General features: G+C 30.6%; 1 protein-coding gene across 1 annotated transcript; it reads right to left on the reverse strand.

The window, feature by feature from the left end:
• Window positions 1-149: 149 nt before the first annotated feature.
• LOC140443691 (importin subunit alpha-4-like) lies at window positions 150-25,426 on the reverse strand. The gene is made up of 7 exons (XM_072535071.1): window positions 25,133-25,426; window positions 23,278-23,661; window positions 22,900-23,214; window positions 18,338-18,668; window positions 17,388-17,572; window positions 12,128-12,304; window positions 150-5,117 (listed from the first exon to the last, which is right to left on the reverse strand). Exons 1-7 carry the CDS (start codon window positions 25,196-25,198, stop codon window positions 5,025-5,027), a joined length of 1,551 nt encoding a protein of 516 aa, XP_072391172.1. The 5' UTR covers window positions 25,199-25,426; the 3' UTR covers window positions 150-5,024.
• Window positions 25,427-26,077: the final 651 nt, after the last annotated feature.

The following is a 26,077-nucleotide window of genomic DNA, read 5'->3' on the forward strand; positions in this document are numbered from 1 at the left end:
GATGTGACACAACATGAGGTTATTAAAAAACAACTCATTAGATTCTCTTAATGTTTACTATAAATAATGTACAACTGAAGATATTTTCTAATTAGTAAAACATTAAGGACAGGAAAGTGTTTGTCAATTCCACTGAATTAAATATAAAGCAAGACGGAAAATGTTTATTTACATTTCTTCAGATTTATTTCCAAAATTAGAATAAAAAATCAAACCGAGCATACTATTATAAAGTCCGAAAGTTGTAAAATGTATGTCCCTTTTTCATAAATAAAAACAATATATAAACAACGGGCAAACAGTCAATTTTTACCTCCTAAAAAATTTTACCTTACAACATTACGAATTCTTCAGACTTCTTTATAGTTTATTTAACGTAATTTTAAATAAAATAATACATAACTATAATTACTAAAAATTCACTTCAATTTTAATAGACTGGCTTAAATATTATGTTTCAAGACTGTTCTAAAAAGTAAAACCATCAATTAATAAACAAATCGTGTATCATAATATTTATAAACAAGTCTGAAGACTGTCCGTGGAAACAAAAGAATATTAAGTTAATATCATTATCATAAATACAATAGGATAAAATCTAACAAAATCTGCGCATGACTTTTTATTGCATCACAATTCTATTCAATAAATTATATGGTTTAATACATCACATTTCCGTTTCTTAAAAAAATAATAAATTATCTACGAGTTATCATGCTCAGATCCTTTTGACTATGTACGGTCATTTTAAATGGTTTGTTTTGCATTTCAGCATTTCCTTCAAACTCTACATCATAATAATTATGTGTTCATTTTTAATTTTCAATCGTTTTGCACAAAATTTACAAAATCCCGAAAATATAAATATGTACAGTACTTAAATTTGTTTATTTGTGATAAACATATCTTTATAGATGAGATCAAAATCTTGGCAATATCGAGAGTTTACTACAATAGTTCCGAACTTGCAATGGATCTACGAGGAATACATTTTTCAGTAGGGAACATGCATGTACTAAAAAATTTTTATATAAAAACTGAAATTGTATTGTTTATAAAATAAATATTTAATTTTTAATTTAATTTAAATGTATTTCCTAAACTAAACAATATAATTAATTAATATATTCTAAAAACGAGAAGAAAAATACAATTTTGTATGTAAATTTCCAAAATGAATAAATTAACTGGGTTTCATGAAAGCTCAAAAGTGAAATTTGATTATACTGTAGAAAATTATAATTATTCAAGTACAGAAATGTAAACATCGAATGGTTTGTTAAAACATATATCTAAATAATTGTTTGCAATATGTACTTAGAAATAATTAATAACATAATGAATTATTAATAGCTTATAAATGTGAAATACTGTCTATTTTCAAAGTTTTGTATTATTAGTTACCTTAAGATTGATGAATGCCCGCAAATTTTTCTCACATTCAAAATAAAATATAAAACGCCATACGGGTTAAAAAATATACTGTCTTAGGTATACAGCTATTTTGGGTCTTTCAAAAGTTTCCAAACACCATCTAATTGTAGATTCTGCATTGACGTTGTCAAAATCATTGACCTTAAATCAGCTGTAGTAAGTAGTCCATTTTTAAAACGGACAAAGATGTTTAACCCATTATATAAACAGATTGTAAGCTATCTAATATTCAATTTAATATCTGATTCTGTTCAACTAAGAAAGGATTAAATTCCTTTTTGATCGATTTTAAGTTTCTGTTCTTGAATAATAATGATCCTAAACGTGCGAGTGAGAATTTAACTGGATGAGAAATGATTGTAATAAACCAGTTATACTTTGCGATCGTTGTCATGGCACTAGCTCAAAATTTTTACACAAAGTTTTGGTTACATCTAGCCGGCCATATCATGTATGGAAATGCCGGTTTCAGTCATCATGTTACCACTAAAATGTTCAGTAAATGGTTATTTAATTTTAATTTGGCGGAAAAATTAGCTAAAGGTATCGATTTATATCTTATTTAACCAAGTGGTCGGTTTTTTACTAATATGCTAACGATTTATTTAAATTATGCCAATACGCGTTTTAACCCGGTATAGGGTTTTTATTGCTCTCAGACAACATCATCTTTATAAGCACCTAAGTCAGTTTCTACTATACATAGCTGTTATGTGACAATGGTAACTGGAAGCAACAAGTCGTGTTAGTTATATAAAACTGGTGGCGACATCTAACATTCCATAGAGATATTTGAAAAAAATAATTTGAGTACATAGGATACTAATAGGTCTACATGTGAGTGGGTGTCATAATTTTTATTGCCAAACGTTTGTTAGAACTCTGAAGTTAGCTTTGTAATTCGTATATAAGCAAAGGTTGTTTTAGTGTAATTCTATGCTATTTTTTGCTGTACACGGTAAGTAATCATATTATTTTGTTGAATAAAAATCATGTAGCTCCCAGGCAACATTGTCAGTTGAGTAATTGAGTTTTTTTTTCAGTATAAGATTTCACTATGAAAAATTTAAATGAAATATCAACTACCTCCTTTTATGGAAGAAGAGTATGAAGATAAAAATGTCGCGATTTGTCTGACACGGAGAAATAAAACTAAAAAAAGTAGTGGAGTCATTATAACTGGTTTAAAAGTAACATAAAAACCATTCTATTCGAAAATTCAACTATAGACAATAACGCAGTAGAGGTAGCATTGCCTCGTTAAGTATTTTACGGAGTTTTTTCACTAAATCTAATAAACAATGTTGTATACCAGACGAATTTATACAGTACACAAAAAACTGGGGTAAGTATCAACACAAAAACTTCCGGAATAACATTTTCTCAATTTTGATTTTTATGGGGGTAATACAGCTGACAGCAATAGAAGATTATTGGGCCACTTCTTCAAGAATTCCTCTTGTGAACTAGCTAGGTCTTTGTCCAACACTGAAAAGATCAAAGTAAGTTTATACCGCTAAAGGAAGATGTAGATTGTGTAAAACTGGCTATACAACGTAACATGCGGTTTTGTTTTACAACGAACAAAAATTCTTTTTTATCATTCCACCGTTAGAATTAGGCCTATACATATTTATAATTTTTTAGTCTTAGGCGCTTTATATGTAAAAGTTTTTTTTATTAAATCAATAAAATGTCTTAGTTAAATAGTTCTTTACATGTGATTAACTAAATGTTGAGATCTTCATTAGTGAAGTTAGTACCAAATTGTGTTTCTTGACTGGCAATGTTGCTTCTAGGCAACGAATTCAAAAACCGCTTTCCCCTTGCTACTTCTGATTTTTTTGTACCACAGGGAGTTATTGAGTGTTATATAAGATTATGTACCTAATAAAATAATTTTACGACATCTATTTTTGGTGTTGCCAGATACCGAGTTAAGAAAAATATTACAAAATTTTATAATTTATCTTCTTTAGTTTTACCAAAGACAAATTTTGTACAAACGTTGTGGTGCATCATATAAAATAGTTAAAAAACCACCGTGGACCACTGGGCATTGCAATATATTATCGGTATAACGTGTGTCATGGGCGACCTACCAACGATGTGCAATCAGTTAAGAATTTAATTATAAAAGTAAAGGATACCAATAAATACTCAATAATCGATAACTTTTAAGGATTTACATACCCTTTAGGGCTTATTGAAATAAAGATAAAACAGCTCTTTAGTGTTGCCACGTGTCGCATATTTATTCTCATATAAAACAAATTTAAGCACTATGTGTCCGGTACTGGGTCACGTGTTGAACATCTACTATATTGAAGACTTATTTAAGTTTAAGTTAAGTAAAATTTAACGAGTTATCAAATTAAAAAGTAACAAAAATTGATAAAATGTTAATTTGCAATCGTTTTGATCTGGAATCTTCGTTGCATATAAACTACACAGACCCAGTACTTTGTCATTAAATTAGATCAATTTATTCATATTTAAATAATAAACCAAATTTCTACAATACGGTACATAAAGCATCGATTTTCCGCGCCCCTTAAAACTAAATAAATTTTACAATCTTTTGGGAAATTTTACACAAACACATCTAACTTTAAATATACGAACATGTTATCATTTTTTTAGGTATGCCCCTAATTGTTTTTTAACAATAATACAATTGTCAGTGTCAATGCATCGAGGTAACGTGTTACATGGAACGCAATAGGTTTAATTTAACCTAAAAAATCGAAAGGTTTACTACTTCAAAAATTATGTACATCTATCACATATACAAAACGAAACTGTTTTATATACAAATTAACACTTATGCAGATTTTTTACTTCTTGAAATATGGCAAAAGGACTACTATAGTTTGATATCACATTAGGCGCGGAGATTATTAACTATTCTTAAAGAACTTCTGTTTTATTGTACATTCATTCTTCTTTTTTTTTGAATGAAAGTGTTAAATCAGCTTAATAATTTAATATGACAAACGATCACATTAAAGCATTTGCCAAAAGCGGATTTACATCCAATAGTTTGTTGCCAAGTTTATTTATCTCTTCAATATATTCATCAGAAGTAACAAAAATAAAATATAGATTTCCCACAAAATTTACTTATTTTTTAAAGTTTGATTCTATATTAACATACATAAAAACGATATCAGTGACTGATTTTTGGATAAGCGTTTCCATATAAACTCTGCTAAACAAAGTATTTTATGTGGAACAATTCATAATATTTGCCTTTGTGACATCATACCTTTCGCAGTCTATTACCGTTGAGAGGAGAAAAATCGGTTGCATATTGCATTTATATAAAATTTCCCAAATCCAAAACTAATCAGAAAAAATCCAAATTATAAACATTTTGGGTTCGAATCTATCGTCTTATATATAAAAAATATATATAATATGTACATGAATAGCTTAAAATGAACGTACATGTTTAAATGTATGTATAGACATATTCGTATTTTGTTTTGTTTTTTTGATATAAAGTAAGGAAGCAACGCTTTCTTCTGGCTAATGATGACTTAATTACTTTTAGTAAACGTTTAGTAATTATCATCTTCATAGAACGATCAGAAGTTGAAGTCTTTTGGAACATTTGTATTTGGATCGAAGTTGAATGTTGCTTCTCCCGATGTTGGAGCTATGTTGGAATCTTCCACCTCCTAAAAAAGGCAATAGTAATTTAGTGTTATGTATCTACTATTCAGACAGACTATAGTCTGGCAAATATTAAATGAAACTATAAATCACAAATCACGCCCCGTACGTGGTCAAAAGTAGCCGAAATCACGTGTCTATCATGCATTCTCGGAAATTTTGAATTCGATCATTGGCGGCGCGTAAGAAAATATGTTTCCTTGCTGGAATATTATATTTCTGCTTATAATAATAAAAATAATACATTTGATCTAGTTTATAAAATAAGTTTTCATTCACATTAATAAGGTGTAAACTGAGCGAATGCGCGGAAGTCGACTATATACCTAAAGATGTAAAGTACTTAAATTAGTATATTTTTTTTATTTTAGAGCGATATTCAATTATTTAGTCTGTCAATAGAAAGAGTACTATTCCCCGACCGCTTAAGAGATGGAATCCAAGGTCGCATGGTCACTCAATACAAGCATCTACAGGTCGTACGAAACTAGACCTTATAAGAAACTGTTTACACCGTCATTCCGCTGACTGGTGAATTTTGTTAGGCAGTCAGGCAGTGTTAAAAATTGTGTGTAGACTTTACGCGAACGTATATTAATTTGTATGAATTATTGGGTGGGTTAGGTTTATTAACGATTGTTCTTAATTCACCTCCAAGAAAAAGAATATAAAGTATAAAGCAAAAAACTTACTTAACATCCTTTATATTATATTATGTATATATATATATATATATATATATATATATATATATATATTATGTATATATTATTATGTATTAATTCTAATTATTGTAAAATTCTTGACATTTACTTTTACAATTATTAATTTGTTTACTAAATTTAAATTTTACTATAATGCACATCGAAAGAAAAACGTATTTTTCAATTATTTAAATCATATATTTCTTTGTCAACCGATTCTTGCGAATAAAGATATTATATTCTATTCAAACGAATCGCCTTCCATCAAATTTATAAACCTAATTATCTCTTAATTTTTTTAACTACTTTTTACTACTTTTTTATTACTTTTAACATATTTATATAAACTTTTTTATTTGTCCACCCTAGAAAAATTGAAATTTAGAATTTAAATCTATACGTAAAAGCCAATAAAATGTTTAAATTTAATGTAAATCAATAACCTTTAAAAAACTGTATAAATATATTATATCGAGATTTAGTTCGTTTTGTTGAGCGGTGTAAACGTGGGAAAAGTGATAACATAGGGAGAGGAATGTTTAACAGGTTGACTGCCACAAAAAATTTAAAAAAAAGTCCATGGTGCCAAGTTGAAAAAAGTGCATCTGGCAACCAACTGAAATACTTCCATTACTAATATTTCATCAATTTCATTTATTAGTCCCAATTTTTGAAAAAATCTGTCAGCAGTCGAATACGACCGCCGGGGCGTAGGCGACATACTTATTCCCGTTATGCCAAGCGGTCGGTCGGGCGGTAGTTTTGTTCATGATGAGACTTGTCGAGTATTATTCTGCTGAGTGGTTGTTTTGGCCAATATTTTATCAGTAGAGGTTTGATTGTTAATAAGACAAGTAAGTTGATTGTGCTCGTGTTATTTTTAGAGTTAAATAATAGTAAAAACAATTATTATTTCTTGAAATAATATGGGAATTTGCGATAAAATGATGGTTGGTATGGTTTTGGAAAGCAATGAACGTTCAGGTAAGATACAATTTTCATATTTTCATATCATATGTTCATATTATATTTTCAGATGTAAATAATTGCATAGGATTACTGTTTGAAGTACGTACCTACATAATAAGCAAGATAATATTCTGAAAACTACACTTTTATTTATTAGTATAATAGAACCTAAGGCTGTAATGGAATATAATGAGGCAAAGTCCTCAATTGACCAGTCAGACCAGATGGCAAGTTATAATTCACCTCTACGAAAGTCACTGAAATGGTACAGGAAGCTCGCTCTGGAATTTCTTCTTGGTACATCACTCGTAAATTCTCACATTATTTTCAATCAACTAGCCGATAAAAAGATGAAAATAACTGATTATTGAATTTAGAGAGAATGTAATAAACGCTCTTAACTTATGAAGACAACATTGAGTCACAGAAAGGGATTCCGAAAGGGAACAACAAATACAAACTACAAGAAGATTGATGCAAACTCATACTTTGGTAAAAAAAGAAGGAACATATGATAAAATAAAGAAATACTGTAAGGGTTGGTATAAAGAGAAGATTCGGGGAAACTAACAAAAAATCGGGTTAAAAAAGTAGTAACTTACTGTGACACTTGTGAAGGTCAACCACACCTTTGTTTAGATTGTTTTAACAAACACTCCAAATAACCAATATTTTTTAATTTCTTTCATGTTCTTGTTTAACTTTTGTATGTCTTTTAGTTTGTAATGGATATTTTTGACAGTTTTATATTTTTTACACGAAATAAAGATATGTCAAAATTTCGATATCATTTCAGTCTCCCCTATTCAGCCAAAATGAAAACTGATATGTATATGCGACAACTGTATGCCACGGCGGTCGAATACTGCAATAACTCCGCTTCTCTACACGACCTCTGGCAAAACAGGAACTATATCACAGACAGTATCAAATCGGTCGTATACGACCTCCGTGGCATGAAGTACTTATTGAACTGTCGGTCGTATACGACCGCCTGGCAGTCAACCTGTTAAGAGTGCGTGCCATTCACGTGATCATTCCATCTTTTCAGCGGCCAAACTATAGCAAGCGCAGATGCTTGTTTGGTTTGTATGTACATAATATCTTTTAAAAGCATGCTAAAACGTGTTTACTTGGAAAAAGTTATATAATAAAATACTTCTCGTAATTAATTCGAGAGATTCTAAGTTTATGTGTGAGAAAAATTTAATTCTCTTGAGTGTCAAATAACCGAGAAGTTCATTTAATAACGGAATGAATCAATGTCCTCAATATCAAAATAAAGACACAACAAATGAATCAACAGCTGAATCTACACTACAACGCAACTACACAACGAAGCAATTACTTTCATTTTATAAGCACCAATAAAAAACTAAAAATTCGGCCAAAGGAAGAACTGGAATAAAAAGTAAACGTTTTACTTGTATGGTATGGAACAGGAATGACAGGAATAACACAGAGCCCAATAAAATAAAAAAATTTGGTGCTTGACAAATAACGAATTTTAAATATTTTTGATGCTCTGATTTCAAAAGTGACTTCATTTTCATAGTAGTTTTTTTTTAATTGATGGTATAATTTTAAGTTTGCTCGAAAAGATATACACAAAGGCATCTGAAAATCACCAGACAGACTTACAGTAAATATGATATAGATCATTCTATTGTAGACTCAAGACACCAATCCATTATAATAAACGTTCGCACTAGAACAGGAGCAAATGCGGGTTCTGATCACGACTGGATCGAAAGTAGGGTAAGGGTCAGAATTTTAAACATTTAAAAAAGGAAATAGGTACTAAACATGAACAATACAATGTAAAAGGACTTAAAAATACAAACAAAAATAGAGAATATAAACAAAATATAAACATCAAGCTAGAAAACAGATTAAAACATGAAAACGTGAATGAAGAGAGTGAAGTGTGCAGAAACATCATGAAAGAAGAAGCTGAAGAATTACTAGGCATGAAAGGTAAACAAAGAAGAACAAGAACGAATGACTGTTTTGACGAAGAATATCAGATTATAATAGAGAGAAAAAACAGAGCATATTTAATGATGTAACAGGGGTACAGAACCCGACAAAGTAGGAATATAAATAGCTAAGGAAGGAAGAAAAAGACTCCACCGCAGAAAGAAACTATAAGCAAATAACTACAAACAAAAGCAAAAAGAAATTTAAACAAAAGAAGTAAAGAGATAAGGAGGGTAATTATATTGACATAACAGCAAGAAAAACTAAGAAGATGGAATTCCTGAATGATATCGAAAATGTTTTAGATTATATTGATGTTCGTTTGTAATACTCCATTTAACGTTTTTTATAAACATATTGCTTTTAATTATGTGTTCTTAATATGTCATATGCTTAATAAAAAATAAATTCTCTGCTACTAATACGCTTCTTGGTAAAACTCATGACAGCTAAAATTATACAATATGATATCACGAGTATGACATTTCATTATTTCTTTGCTGGAGTATAGTTCCTGTCACTCATTCATTACCGTTATAATGGATTCTTTTAAAAGCTGCGCGATGAAACTTATCCATGACGTGTACTTAGTTAATGATAATATATGAAATAACATAAAAAAAGGATTCTAAGAAAAATACTTGGTAAAAGTTGTGAACACCTGTCAAGAGTGAATGAAAACTAGGAGTACAGCAGATCAGAGCCGAAGTGAAGGAGTAGTGTAAACGATAACACAAGGTTTGGTGTTGTACAAAAATATTACCAAACTGAAGCAAAGTCTTGGATATATACAAATACAATGTTTTCTTAAATATTTCTATTCTAAAAACATGTAACTAATATACATATTTACTATCCTACTATAATATAATGAATATGCGTGTGTACTGGTAAATTAGCGTAGGCTGATGTGACTCCGCTGGTAGAATAGTCGAGTCCAATAGTCCAAAAGAATCATAACAACCAACAAATAAAAATTCCAGTTGTGGACCATATACAATGAGCTAGAGTAGAAGTCACAGTTAGAATGCAGAGCAGGTAAGATAAGCAATGTATTTCTTACGTGAGAACGGTCGACCACGTTGCCGGTTTGCCCCGAGCGGCGCATAAGGACCGGATTTAAGAATCATACCACTGCAATATCGTGCACACAACAATTGCCTACGGTTGTATAAAAGACTATCATTATTGTTTCAACCAAAGGATGATTCAATCATCGATGTATAAATAAAAAGAGTTACATTGTTCTACAGAACTAAAGAGTAACACGAAGAAAAATACTATAAAAAAAGTAAAATATATGAAGAACTCATTGTCGATAGCTTATCTATATTTATCAATTTTCAATAGCTTCCATTGTAAACATATTCTTTAGGAAATAAAGATCATTATCAAGTCATTAGGAGAAGCGAATTTATGGAGCAGTGAATGACAATGGAGTGTGGAGAAGACGATACAACTTCGAACTTTATAGAATATACCAGGAACCTGATATTGTAAAACATATTAAGATAGGACGTCTGAGATGGATAGGGCATGTAATGTGGATGGAACAAAATGACCCAGCTAGAAAAACGCTCCTTGATAGACCCATTGGTCAAAGAAGAAGAGGAAGACTTAGAAAAGGTTCCTTGATAACATCGATGAAAATATGAGAAATATGGGAATATGTGCTTGAGGCTAGGACCTACGTAGGGTTGTAAAGCCAGAATGATGATGATGATGTCATACCACTCCCGAAATTTGATTTCCTTAAAAAATTGTGGAACAAAAGGTAAATTAAGAATTGGCTAATTAAAAAGAACATTTTCATCGAGAAAGATTACCTAAAAACTGGATACTGCGGTTGCATTTAAGATGAGTTTGACAAGTACAAAATTGAAACAATTGCAGAAAAATATAGCGTTAAGATTTTGAGACTGCCGCCTTACCATTGCGAGCTGAACCCGATTAAGATGGCGTGGAGTCAAGTGAAAAGGTATGTGGCTTCGATCAACATCGATTTTAAAGAAAAAACGGTTGAATGGTGGATAAAAGAATCTTACCAAGGCGTATCTAAAGAGCAGTGGCATAATTATGTGAACCACGTCAAGAAAGTAGAAGAAAAAATGTTTGCGGTGGACAATTTGCAGGAAGATATTGAACCGGTGCTAATTATTATAGGAGATGATTCAGAGGATAAGGACGATTTAGATATGGATTGCGATTAGTATTAACGAGAAATATCTGATTTAATCCTCATTTGTTTTTGACTCCGTACATTTCAATTATGATCTTCTTGTGCATTTTATGTATATATATTTATTGTGTCGTATAGAGTAAACTACTTGCTTTTTTTTGTATATATGTATATAAATATTTACGAGGTATTAGATATTTTATGTATAGTCATTTTTTATAGAATTAATTTGTTTTTTTTTTTGTTTATTCTCTTATTTAACTAAGTTAAATTAATGAGTAAATATTTTTGAAACGAAGCGCGTAAGGTCCTGATTTCTCAGTCTATCGCCAAACTATCACACACCTACCACTGTGCCGACATGAGCGGCATCGCTGCACACCGTAAGACCAACACTGCATTCTAACTATTGCTTCTACTATAGTGGATATCCAAAATGTAATAAAAAAACAATACTGTACTTGAGACAGTAGACAAGTATGTATACCTGGAACAATGAATACCCAAATCTGGCTCCTTACTCCCAGAAATCAATAAAAGAATGAAACTGACGGGCATCTTTTGATAAAAATGCTGTAATATTCAAATCCAAAATACCAATCCACCTGAAGAAAAGAGCATTCAATCAGTGCATACTGATCATGACATATGGCTGTGAAATTTAGACACTAAAGAAAGAAATAATAGCGAAACTCAATTTCAATCAAAAGTCAAAGCAGCTATGCGTGTTACACGTCATAACAAAGAGATTGCAAAAGAAGAAAATGGATCGGACAGAAAACTCAGGTCAATGATGTAATCATTACGGAATCAAATATCTAAAATGGCAGTGGCCAGGACATTTAGTGAGAAGAACTGACAATATATGGTCTACGAGAATTACACTGTGGTATTCAAGAGAAATAAAAAAATCAAGACAGTGTCCAAAGTAAAGGTGGGACTATGACATAGAGAAATAAGCAGGTAGAATATTGCACAGAGAAGCAAATACCAGACAATTGTGAGCAGAAATGACTATTTAGGAAAGGCTGCGCCATATTCAGTAGAATAAGCTGAGAATGATAATGATGATCTATCAGGCAGAATATATGTTTATCATTTAATTTCTTTAATAAATAAACCATGAAATCTTATATTTTACAGCTTTGTTATAAGTAAAGGTTATATTGTCTTTAAAACTTACCTCGCCTCCGAAATATTGCTCTATAATTTCATATGCCAATTTATAAATTTTAATGTTGTCATGATTTTGCAAAGCTTCAATTTTGTCCAGGCCGTTGCATTCTTCAATCATTGTGCAGAGCTGTTCCAATTGAGGACCGGCCATTTGTAGTAAATTATTAATACCATCAAGTACAACCTAGAATTAAATAAATATTATATTAAATAAATCAAACTATGCTATAAAATTATATTCAGACACTAAACTAAGGTAACTTAACATTTACCATACTTAAAATTAAAAATTCTCAAAATATATTTTTTCTTACTGGTGTTTTACTCAATATCTATTTTATTGCTTGTGTTTTTACTATTCATGGTACATACTTTTGTTTCATACAGAGCAATATTTTTTATCATCTATGATTTGTTTAATTTCCGTGTAAGATATTCTGTATGTGGATTCTCTATAAGCAACTATCTTTAAAAAATCAGTACAAATTGTTGGATACGCAGATGACATAGACATCATAGGTAGGTCCACAGAATCTCTGACTGAAGCATTTCGGTCGTTAAGAGCATCTGCACACAGAATGGGACTAAATATAAATGTTCAAAAGACCAAATATATGTGTTGCACTAGGTCAAGCAACCCGACACCTACACGAATAATAATTGATGACCTAGAACTGGAAGGTGTTGACACCTTCATATACTTAGGGTCGCTGCTAACCAAAGATAATAACGTCAGTGAAGAAATCAAAAGAAGAATAGTGATCGCCAATAAGTGTTACTATGGCTTAAGAAGACAGATGGCCTCAAAAATGCCTAGAAAAATTAAACTGACTGTATACAAAACACTAATAAGACCAGTGCTAACATATGGTTCAGAAACTTGGACACTAACACAGAATGACCAAGAATTGCTCAAACGTTTTGAGCGAAAAATACTAAGACGAATATATGGAGGCATAAAAGAACAAGGTTTGTGGCGCAGGTGTTACAATTTTGAGTTGTATAGAAGATTTGGAGAACCTGACGTTGTACAATTCATTAAGGTAGCACGCCTCAGATGGATAGGTCATGTAATCAGATAAGAGGAAGATGCCATAGCCAGAAAAGTTTTTGACCGAAGAGGGCCAATCGGACAACGAAGAAGAGGAAGACCTAGACTTAGGTACCAAGACAACCTAGAAAATGATTTGAAGTCTATCGGAATTCGAGCATGGAGAAGAGTTGCCAGAGATAGGGGCGAATGGAGAATTGTTCTGAAGAAGGCTTTGGCTCATAAAGAGCTGTAACGCCACTGATAATGATGATTCTCTATAAGCAATCTTAAATCTTATAATTTAATTCGCAGATTTTCTGTGGTTATTCTTACAGTAGTTATCCAACTGTTCCTATCTCTCCACCATGTTTTATTTGTATAACACATAACACCATAGGTACATTTTTTCCATGACCCTTATGCTCTTTATGGTCATCTTATGTCTTTTTCCATTCTTACATCTTTTTCCTATAATCTTCTATTCATTAACACTTTAGTCATTTTGATGTTACCCAATGGATTGCGCTTTTCTCAATGTTGTTATTTATGGTTCCTATGTTCCATTTTCCCATATATCTTATTTAGAAATCATTGTTTACTTGCATACATCGCTTTATACATACAACTCTCATTATTCTTAGGTAAATATAGGTCATCTATCAAATATATGTAATCAGCATAACTCAGGTGGTATGGTCTTTCCCTGTCGACACTTATCCCTTTATAATCCCAATCCAGGTTTTTAAATGAACATTCTACGGCAGTTAAAGCTTTGGTGATAGTGTGTCACATTTCGAATGTGTGTGTTTTTACGTTTACGTGTAAATTTATTACATTTGTCGCATTTCTATAAATGTTGCATAATAATCTGGTTAATAATTATCAATTCTACTTTCATTTAAGACTTCAATTATACTATCTAGTTCTACCCAGTCAGATGCTTTGTGGAAATCTATAAACACCAATACCAGAGGTATTGAGCGTTTGCAGGTGGTCGTTGGTGCCAAATTTTGACTGAAATCCAGCTTGCTCTCTGGTTTGGTTCATATCTAGTTTTTTATCAAATCTCGTTGTTATGATTCTGGTGAAGAGTTTATACATATGACTTAACAGGCTAATGGGTTGATAATTTTCTAGGTCAGTTTTATCTCCTTTTTTGTGTATCAGGTTCGTTACTGTCTTATTCCATTTAGGTGGTATCGACTTTTCTTGTAAGCATAAATTAATTTGTATCTTGAGGAATAGAGTCTCACCCCTGTTCTTGAGGGATTCAATTACTAGTGCCTCATTCATATCCTGGTGATTTATTGTCTTTCATATTATCCATTACTTTTCTAATTTCACTAAGTGTTATGTCTGGCATTAGTTCAAAACCTTGGTTTAATATGGTTTTGTCAGTTGCCTTTATATCTCTATTACAGTGTCCCGTCTACTTATTGTATAGTTTTTGATAGAAATGTTCCACAGTTTTTAACAACTCAGTCCTGTTGGTTATTATTTCACCCTGTTTGTTTTTTAATTTGATTATTTAACTCTTTCCAGTTTTTAAATTTCTTTAAAGTATCCTCAAGCTTTTATTTGCCTGTATTATTATATTTTCTCAAATCTTTTTTGATTGCTTTGTGTACTTCTTGATTCATCTTTCTTATTTCTTCTTTACTTGTGTTTATTGTTACGATAAATATATGATTCATATTAAACTGTAAACATATTATTTCTAATTCTATTCTACTCTAGTAATTTCGCCACTCAGCTGAAAAACCTGTTTGCCAAACTGACTTTTCGAGAGGGTCGCCGTCAGAATTCGAAGGGATTCTGGATTAACTGTATTTTATATTTAAGGAGGGAATTTTGTTGAAAACAGTTGCTGTAATAAAGACTTTAATAAACTTGTAAGTGTTATAAATGTAGAACCTTTGATAATAAATAAAGACAATAAATTAGATTAATAAAAATACAACATTATAGTCTCTTATATTTTTTCTTTATTTCACCATGTTTCTCTTTGTTCTTTATGTTTGGACAATGTTTCTTTTGGCTTCTCGGATAGCTTGTGTAATGCTTTCAATGAGAACATTTATATTTTCAGTAGGAGTCCTTGTATCTGATTTTAATTTGTCTCAAAGTTTATTTTGACGTCACTGGGTTGTGTCCATGTATGTATTTCATTTTTTCTCAATAATCGATTTCTTTCCTTGTCTAGATATATTTTAACTTTGGCGCATACCATTCGATGATTACTACCCATATAAAATGTGTTTAGGTCATATCTTGGACGATTTTCCTTTTGTTGCTAATTATACACTCTATTTTTTTTTTGTTTTGCTATCCGGGCTTTGCCAAGTCCATCTTTTTGACGTGACAACGTCTTAAATTAGGTTGTGGCTCGGAGTCACTCATGAAAAAGTGTAACGCCTGCTCACGTCTGTTACGATGAGTCACCGAACGAGAGAGAGGCCCGCCGGACCGGCGAATGCCTTGCGTCTCTCTCCCACTCAAACATGATCGGTCCGCTGGTGCGATGCTATTTCTCCTATCATCGTCCTATCCTCAACAAAATCACTCAAATAGAAATTAGTTAAGTTTAAGTTTACATGTACAATGTTTTAGTAAACAAAATATATTTCTATAGTTAAAATTTGTGCAATTCTTATTTTCATTCAATTCCTTGTTCCTATTGTGCAATTTAATAATATTCATATCAATAAATATTCTACCGAGAAAAAGACGTTGTCACGTAAAATCTTCGCCCGTAAAACCGACTTTACAGGCAACCGATTTTTTTTGTTGTTTTTTTTTTTTGTGGAAGAGGCTGTTCATTGGGAATAAGTTATTCTGAAGTAGAAATCCAACCAGGTTTCTCCTCTTTCGTTATGTTGGTCTGGCTCGAATTTTCCAACATATGTGTCTTCAACACATTCTGCTGCCAGTTCTACCATTAAAATCACCACATATTATAATATATTGTGTAGGTGTTTCGTTTAGCCCTATTGATATTTCGTCATAAAACTACTCAACTTCCTCATCTGAATGAGATGAGGTTGGGGCATAATGGTAAATAATTTGGCAATCAACGATTATATATACCATTAATTTCCCTTGACAGCATTTAATGTTTATTTTTCAAATATTTTTTAGAGTGTCAGTTGATATTTTTTCTGGTCACAACGGTTGATTAATTTTTCACAAAAATTTATTTATAAGTAAATCCAACTTTCAGATTCACAAAAAACATACTTTTGACATTAATTTGAAATAATTACAGCTTTGTCTCAGCCAATATATTTGCTGGTTTCCATATTTTTGCTAAGATATCCAATGCCATTTTGCTAAGATATTGTTACTTGTACCACCAGTTCTGTCAGATCTCACATAACAAAATTCTTCAACTTCTTCTATATCATTGCTCTGGATATTTATTTTCCTCCCTTTTCACTGGTGACAATAAATTTGGTTGTCTTTTAATTTAGTCTAAGCCTCACTTGTTGAGGTACTTTTTTTATGAGTTCTGTTTTCTATTGCATTTAATTTTTATGTTGTTTAATCAATGCTATATCATCTGAAAACTCTAAATTTTACATTTTCTTAAATATATCCCAGTTTATTGCCGACTTGTTATCTGTTTTACTTTTGATAACCCAATGGCACTAAAACCTGCCTAAGGTTTTAGTGTTAATGACTACTTATGTAGCCAGGACCGACTGCTTAATGTGCCCTCCAAACCACAGTGGCGACTAAGTTAAATTAGAAATTAAAAAATTTCTAATCCTGTGCTGGGGATTGAATCCAGGATGTCCACTGAGCTATAGCTGCCACATTTTTACAGTTAATAATTTTTAAGGTTTTTAGATTCTGCCCCACTTGGTCCATGTGGTTGGGTTTGGGATGGGTTGATCCATTTCCTTTGACCTTTTTCTAGGTGGTATCTGTCTTATTATTTTCTTTGGTATTTCATCGAGTTAATAGCACCTGTCTCTTAATTATTAAAATTGGTGGAATATTCTTTTGGTAATTGTATAGAAATACCTATTTCCATACATTTGAATGGACAGAATTGTCTGCTTCTAGAACAAGCACAACAAATACATGTGAATCATTTAATTTTAAAATTAATTTGATTTTTTTTTTTCAAATACTTTTTCTCAAACCAAAACACCAGATTTGTTCTTTGTTTGTTTTTATTTTATAAACAATTTAGCATCTTATATATAAATAAATCTAGTACAATCCTTACCTGGATAACTGTAGCATCTTTGCAGTTGAGGAGTTCACAGAAAGGAGGCACCACCCCCTCCTGTATCAGTCTAGCAATTTGTTCTCTACTACCGCCTATAGACAAATTGGTGATAGCCCAAGCAGCTTCTTTCTGTGTTTGGAAATCACCTTTACTAAGATTAAGAATTATTTTCGGTAAAAGCCCTAAAACAAATTAAACTCTATTACTTACAATGTTAATGACTTTTGCTGCATGTTTTATAGACATTCATTTATGCATGAGTTATGTGAGTGAGGTGAGTGAATGGGGTAAGATAACAATTGAATTACTAGCAATAAAAAAAAAGTTTGTCGAAAGCAGAAACAAAAAGATGCTCTAGATATTTTAGCAGGAAGCACATCGCTATATGGGTCTGGAATAGATAATGTGTGAGTATAAAAAATGAGCTTTTTTTTAAACACATTTTTCTCAGAATATTTTTTTCAAGTCAGTGTTCACTGTATCTCAAAAACTACTTCATCAATCCTTCTCAAATTTTACACTTCTTTTATAGATAAATTACTAGGTCGTAACGTTGAGATATTGTCAATTTGTTGTTATAATTAATTTTACAACATCAAATTAGTCAAATTTTAACAAAATTTTTTCAAAAAATTTCGTTTTTTTTTCTTCTAAAATTTGAAAAACGATAAAATGAACAATATCTCTAAGTTGCGACATAGGGAACCTCAAACTAACGAAATCTCTTTGGTTTTTGCCAACAAATGATTCAGTTATGTTACAATGAACACTGTAAAGTAACTTTTTTTTCATCTTGGAAAATTAGTCATAATTTTCTAAATTTTTAATTTTTGTACCAAAATTTCAAATAATACTCTTGAAATTTACTATAATGTATTAAAGTTACTTAAAATATGTTTAAAATATTGAAAATAAACCCTAACCTCTTAAGATATGTATAAACTTACCAGCATCAATAACAGCTTGCACTTGTGATCTACTTCCAGCTGTGATATTGGACAAGAACCATACTGCTTCTTTACAGATCTTTTCTTTAGAATGTATTAATAACGATGGGAAATGGCTGAGGGCATCACAATTAAGCACCACCTGTGTTTGTTCATCAGTACCTGTAACTATATTACCCACAGCACGAAGAGCTGCTGTTTGAACTTTTACTTCTTTATGACTAAGGAGAGGTATGAGTTTTGGTACAACACCACTATCTATAACCATTTGGATGTGAAGATTGCCACCATCAGTTAGGTAACTTAAAGCCCAAACTGTGTCAACTAAGATCTGTAACACAAATATTTTTGTTATATAAAGTGTATATTTATTTATTTATTCTAAAAACAAACACATTTTACAGAATAAAATGTAATTACATGTAATGGATATGGTCAATAAATGAGATAATTGTATTTTAAGTTATTTACAATATGAATGAATACACTAGATGAATTGATATTAATACCTTTTTCAATAGTCTCTTGGTATTTTATATATTCACATTTTGTTTGCATTTTATTAAACTTCCTGAGATAATTGTACTAATTTATCATTTGAAGAGTAACATGTCTATCACACACTTATCTAAGCAGCTGCTTATTTTTCTTGTTTATGCAGCTTATTGTGTTGAATCATGTAAAAAATATTTAGGGTAATTAGTAATTATATTTAACATGATTATCATTAAATTTTCGTTTTTTTTTGTATTACCTGTTCAATATAAGAACAAGGTGATGGATAGGGACAACTGGAGAGAAATTCTTGAGGAGATTTTGATCCACACAAGGTTGTAAAGCCAGAATGAAGATGGCCAGTTCAATATAATCACAAATTTCATCATAAATAATTGACCTAATTAGTTCTAGCATAGTAATTTCAAAGTATGAATGAATACCATATTATTTTGATGAATGAATACCATGTAAATTATTTTTAAAGTTTGACAATTAAGTTAAGGATGATAGTAGCCATATTCTTGAACAAATGGATCATCATATAAGATGTATAGATGTTAGATGTATAATCATATAATTAACTACTAAAAACTTTTGCTCTAAATTACAAATGAAGGGGTTAGAAGTAAAACCGCCTAAGTCCAATTTTCACCAAAACGACTTTAGTGATGTTTCACGTTCTGAATATCTTATATTGTTTGGTAGTAAAATCGACTACGCTCTAACCCTACTTTAGCCATCTTTTGATGAATAGAAAAAACAACCAAAATGAAATTCACCAACCGTTAAGAGCAGAAATCGCCTTAGCGCACCTAGGCTGTTTTACTTCCAAACAAGCGACTGGAAATAAATATATTTTTATTACTTATGTTGTTTGGGTTTCACTCAACGGTTTGGATTTGTTTATGGTGTGAAGGTTATACTTCTTTATTGGATTAATAGCAGTGTTTTAAGTAATACTATTGTTGGCAGAAATTATATATTTTCTCATTATAATATTTCGATCATGTCTTTTGAGTTAGGTAAGTTATAATGATTTTTGGAAAAAACAAATAAAATAAGAATCTATTAGTTAAATAATTTTAATTTTATATTATTTTTAGAGTCAGATAGTGATCCATACGCTACAGATGGAGAATCTGATTTTATTCCGAGTGAATATGAAGAAGATAACGACAGCGATAATTCCATAATATCTGCTGAGGAAGCAACTACAAGCACACATGTGGAGTATAATATTTGAGTAGTAAAAGTGTGTGTTTTAGCTTGTTAGTTTTAATTTAAGCGTGATATCCCTAGCAAAAATTATTTTATTATGTAAATATTAAACTTGTAGATACCGGTAAATTTAGTTATATACTTTTAGAAATTTCGAAGTTAAGTTCAACTTAAGGGCTTAACATATTTCCTCTTTTCAGTAACTCCTAGAACTACCCGAAAAAGGAAGCGTAACATACATGCATGGAAGAGGAATAAAATCACAAATAAGAGGTTCGCTGGAAGGGAATATGAAAGCAGAGAAAAATGAAGAGAACGAAATGTGTTCAGGCGTATGTGCATACGTGTAGGTACCAATGTGGAATATTTAACGAGGTTGAAAGACAACGACTCTTCTCTAAGTTGTACAGTTTAGCTACCTGCAAATAGCTATTTTAGCTTCATACATCAGAAAAACTGAACCTAAAAAAAACTGGCTAATAGCAAAAAGGATTACAGTACAGAAATTAAACTTCTTGATCGCTCTGTATGCAGAGTTTTTCCTAAAAACTTTTGATATCAGCGATAGTCGCTTTAAGGTTATGTGTAAAAAAGTTGACAACGACAATTTTGTGGAGCCTGATAAATATGTCCCAACCAACAAAGTATCAGAGAACGCAAGAAAAAGAGTAATTGAACATATCAGATGATTTTTACGTTATAGGAGTCATCCACTCTACAAAGATAATAATTGCACTGATAACGATGAACCCCCAGTTGAGGAATTATATCACCGTCATATTTTCAATAAAATTTAAAATTTCACCATCCTCATTCTTAAACTTGTAATAAATGCGATCGATTGGTAAACTTAATCTCATCATCAACTGAAGACGAAAAAAAGAAGTACGAGACAAGTTAAGTATCAAAAATGGGAAAATTTTCAACAGCTGCTAGAGTTCATACACCCCATTTACCATCAATTTTATAATGATTTGCCGCATGATTCAAAGCAGCAGAAAAGCAAGGAAAAAAGGAAGCACTGCTGTTAAGTCTTCCAAAGAAGATGCCAACGACGAACAAGACGACTACATAGATTTTTTTCTCAGATTATGAGTAACTCTAGTGTTCTAAAAGAGCAACATTTTCGTTTTTTTTTTAAGAAAAAATAAATATTAATTGAAAATTAAGCTTTCGTTTAGTTCTTTTTGTGTATTATAAAGCCATTTTTGCTTAAAGGTAAAACAACCTAAATGCATTTTTTTGTCAAAAGAGGCAAAAAAAATTTTAAAAATTTCTCACCAGAAGTATCTTTAAAATTTTATACTTATTTTGAATTGTTTAGTACTTTAAAATTTTTAATTTTGAACATCCAGAATTTTTAAAGGAGCAAAAACTTTGATGCTTTATTTCTCAAAATGTGTATTACGCTACTTAGGCGGTTTTGCTTCTGACCCCTTCAAATACTTAAAAACTGGTTGACCCTCAACCTTTTAAAATGCATACATAGGAAACAAGACATCTAACATAACAATTCATACAAAAGAATGTTTAATCACATTAAAATGACTTATCACATGAAGTGGAAATAAAAAAAAATAATGCTGCTATAAAGGGAGACCAGATACAAGCAAAAACTTTTATAGTCAGGCCTGGAAAACATTATTTTATGTGGAGAAAAATCTTAAACTACCTTCACTTAAAATGGTTATGTGGCTTTGTATTTTCACTTTTTATTAAAGTTCTTTTTTTTTAATTCATTTTCTTCAAATAATGTTTGTAATACAATTATCAGACTTGCTTGGGTTCTGTCAAGTGTATGCAACTTACCTAAACTACAGTGACTCCCAACTTAACCCATTCCATGCTAATAGCAGGTTAAAATGTTCCCCCTGTTTTAAAGACTATATTTTTCTCAAATCTCTCTATAGAAGTTTTCACTTCAAAAATATTGCAATTATTAATGAATTACAAGTAATTAAATAATGAAATTCCAAGAGGTTAAAAAAGGCACAAAAATTACAATATACTGAAACACTACAAAAGCTGTGGATTCTCTTTCATGTTGTGATTCACCTAATGTGAATTTTCTTTTACAAGGAGCATTTTTCATGTTTCCTCTATTTTTTATCTTATCTTATCCTCTAAGCTTTTATTACTCTCATTATATTCTCATTTCTCACTCATTCTCGAATTTCATTGCCAATCCTTGGTCATATATTGTCTTCATTGGATATCTTTGATACTATTTTTCTTATTAACTTCCTTTTGAATATTTTTAGTTGTTCTTCCTCTCTTGCTGTCATGGCAATTATATAAAGCATAAAATAATATTGGCTGTATTATTACCTTACAAACACACTTTTTTTTCTTTTCTATTTAACTTCAGGTTGAATTTCTCGGAACTATATTTTTAATATCATTATTCTTCTTAACATGCCCTATCAAGTCCCCTTGACATTGGCGATTAACATGGCGAAACTGTCTCTGTCTTGAGCTATTCTAAAGAGTTGCTCAGCTTTCCTCATTCCTGTCCACTCCCTGATATTCTTCAACCAAGAGGCCTGCTTTCTACCAATTCCTCTGCATCCTTCGATTTTACCCATCATAATAAGTTGAAGAATATTATATCGGTCTCCCCTTACTACGTGTCCAAAATAGACCATCTTTCTACATTTGATGTTATCAAGCAGCTTGCGAGCAGCATTTGCTCTCTCAAGGACTGCCACATTTGTCAGCATAGCCGTCCATAGAATTTTTAGTATACATCTAGATATATATCATTATACTAATTTAAATTTTAATTAAACTTAAGTAAGACAAAATGGCACAAAATTGAAGAAATATAATATTAAAAGTATACCTACATTAACATCTGTATGATGTATCAAAGCATTTAGAGCAGGTAACAGTTCTTCAATAGTCTTAGTAGGAGGAGAAGGATCTTTGTTTCTGCATAAATTTACAATAACCCATGTAACATTTCTTAAAAATGAAATTGGTATTTCTGGTTTTATGAAAGATAGCAGAGGATCAACTACTCCTAATTCTATAACATAATCTCTTAGAATAGGACCATCTCCAATTATATTTCCTAAAGCCCATACAGCCTGTTCACAAACATTTTGATGTGGTGAATGTAATAACATAAGGAAAAGGGGAACTGCTCCAGCTGCTACCACCTTAAATAAAAAAAAAGATATACAATTAGTGAAATATAAGTAATTAAAAAATAGCAACAATACCTTATTTGTTTGGGCTGAGGTACCAGAAGCAATATTTGTCAGTGCCCAAGCTGCCTCAAACTGTAAAGAAGGATTATCTTGCCTTTCTAAGCATTTAACAAGTACAGGTAAGATTTTACTGTCTATTAAAGCATCTATGGGTGGATTTCTGTCAGCAGAGAGCAATTTTCTAGCAGACTGTACAGCCATTAATTGTACTGCTGGATTATCATCAGCTGCAGCTTGCTGTACTAACTGTTCTAAGTTTGTATTTGATAGAGATTTTTCGATGTCATCTTCATCTGTTGAGTCAACAATGGGAACATTACGCCTTTTCTGCAAAGTTTCTTCTCTTTTATTTTTTCTAAGTTCCACTGTAACTTCAGTTCTTCTCCTACGCATCTCCTGAAAATTATATGTAAAAGTAATGAGACTTATTTTATGGAATATATATATATATATATATATATATATATATATATATATATATATATATATATAAGCAGGAAACAATAGGATCATAATCAGATTATTACTAACCTTTTAGAATTACATTATGAACAAAAAGTAAAAAATATTAATACCTAAATACAATTTAATTACTTCATTTAAACTAGTAATGCAGTGTATATAACTAGCCTCATTAATATAAAAAAGAGAGTGATATTTAGTAGGAAGTTATTACCAGTTAAATAATTTATTTCAGGATTTGTAAGAAGGTAAAACTAACAAATGTGGTAAGATCAGCCATACTCTTAATTTTCTTCTTCATTACTGAACGGGAACTATAACTGATACAAATATTTCTCATAATACCTTCAGATTCTATATACTTGCATTGGTGATAAATGACTGATGTAATTATCAATTCTTTTAATAATTTTCAAGTTAGGAGAATATATTTCTTCCTGATTCTGAGTTACAAACAAAGAGTGAACAAATGTATTGTATTTCTTATTTACTGCAATGTTAACTATGACATATGCTACAGAAAAAAAAACATAACTTGGTAAAGACTTTTTAAATCATGGAAGGTGATTAGGTATGTAATAGGGAATGAACCGTATGGGTAGCCAGATTCCTATTAAATATACAAAAATTAATTTTTTACAAATTAAAAAAGAAAGTTTTAGTAAGGCTGTGTAACAGGGTACAATTTAAGAGGATAAGGATATAAAGATGAATTTCAGGAACATATATCTAAAAAGTAAGCAAATATATAAGGCAAATACAAGTAATAGAATGGGCCTAATATGTTCGGTGCTAATACTAAGATACAAAACTACAACCAGGTTTGTGACATTGTTTATTTCATTTCAATATATCTGCTAAATATATTTCATGTCATTTTAGTGACAATATACACCATAATGATTTACAAATTTGTAAACAACACCAAAAATAGAAAATAAATGGAAGATCAAACATTTTAAATGTCATATTTTTTGCTTTACAGTAAAATTCTGTAAAATGTATCCTGTAATATCAAATTGTATCATCTTATCCATGAAAACTATCAATGAAATTGAGAACAATGAAGACAAAACCCTGAAACTGGTGTTTCTTAATTGTTATAGCAATGAACTTTTCAATGTTGAAGGTCTAATAAGATATATAGAGATAAGAGACTATACACTATTATTTTGATTGCTTAATTAAGTGAAGCGATAATAATAAAAAATTTAGCTGAATATTCAGAATTATTACTACAAAATACTTTATTCATTTTTATAAAATTTATGTTAATATCTTAAGTGTTCTTGACATGTGGACATGACCTAAAATCAGGTTTAGATAACAAATATTCCAAAAACTGCAATTACACTTACAACTACATAAGCTTATTGCCAAATCGTAGATATAAAAAATTACTTACATCTTGATCTTTTCCTTTGTTCTTAAAATTTTGCAGACGATTCTTATAACTGGTTGGATCCGCCATTTTTATGATTTTGACAATGCCAAACACGAGGAAACGCCGGATTAATGTTTTATTAAACTATCGAAATGATCTTCGAAGAAGGTACATAAATAGTTGTCACGGGTATAAAATCCTAGTTATCACAAATTAACGGAAAATTCCTGAAAATACTGACTCTTCTTATGATTTTAGAAAATTGCTCACCATTATGTTCTTTAGTTACTTTTTATTTTTAAATGTGATTAAATTCTGTCACCAAGAGAAGCGAATCAAGGTAGCCAACATATGTTAAGAAAAATTTATGATGTCTGTATATCAAACTTTATTCCAACATAGCTTTTTGTCGTTACTTTTATGTTAAATCTATATTCTTTTCAACTGTACTCAATAATTATCAAAACTTGTAAAATATAAAGTAATACTAAATTAATTTAAACATGGTTTTTGACTACACAGCACAGTTTCTAAAGACCTTTAAAAAGAAGTAGACCAAAATAAGAGTTGCAAATTTTTGAAATGTTTCACGGGTGGAGGTGATTAATATTCAGAAAGGCTTTAAAGTAAATGTTTAAAAATGTAAAAATTATAAGCAATAATGTGGATTCCAAAATGTTCGTACATTTAAATGAAAATGGTTTATTTTACAGTTAAGTATAAATAATATATTGTTCCATTCTTTTCTTGGCTGTTTTTAAACCCATTATTCAATATAGTTTTCCGTTTTAAATGCCAATACCTATTTGTCATCTTTTTTATTACTTGTCTTTAGTTTACATTTTACTTAAATTTAGCAGATACTTTAAGTCCAATACGAATTTTTTGATAATGTTTGTTTCTTTTTATATTTCATTATTTCAGTCTTCATGAAAGTAACATTTTCAAATAATTGTGTTTATGTCC

Source organism: Diabrotica undecimpunctata, chromosome 6 (assembly GCF_040954645.1).
Source record: "Diabrotica undecimpunctata isolate CICGRU chromosome 6, icDiaUnde3, whole genome shotgun sequence".
Taxonomy (NCBI): Eukaryota; Metazoa; Arthropoda; class Insecta; order Coleoptera; family Chrysomelidae; genus Diabrotica; species Diabrotica undecimpunctata.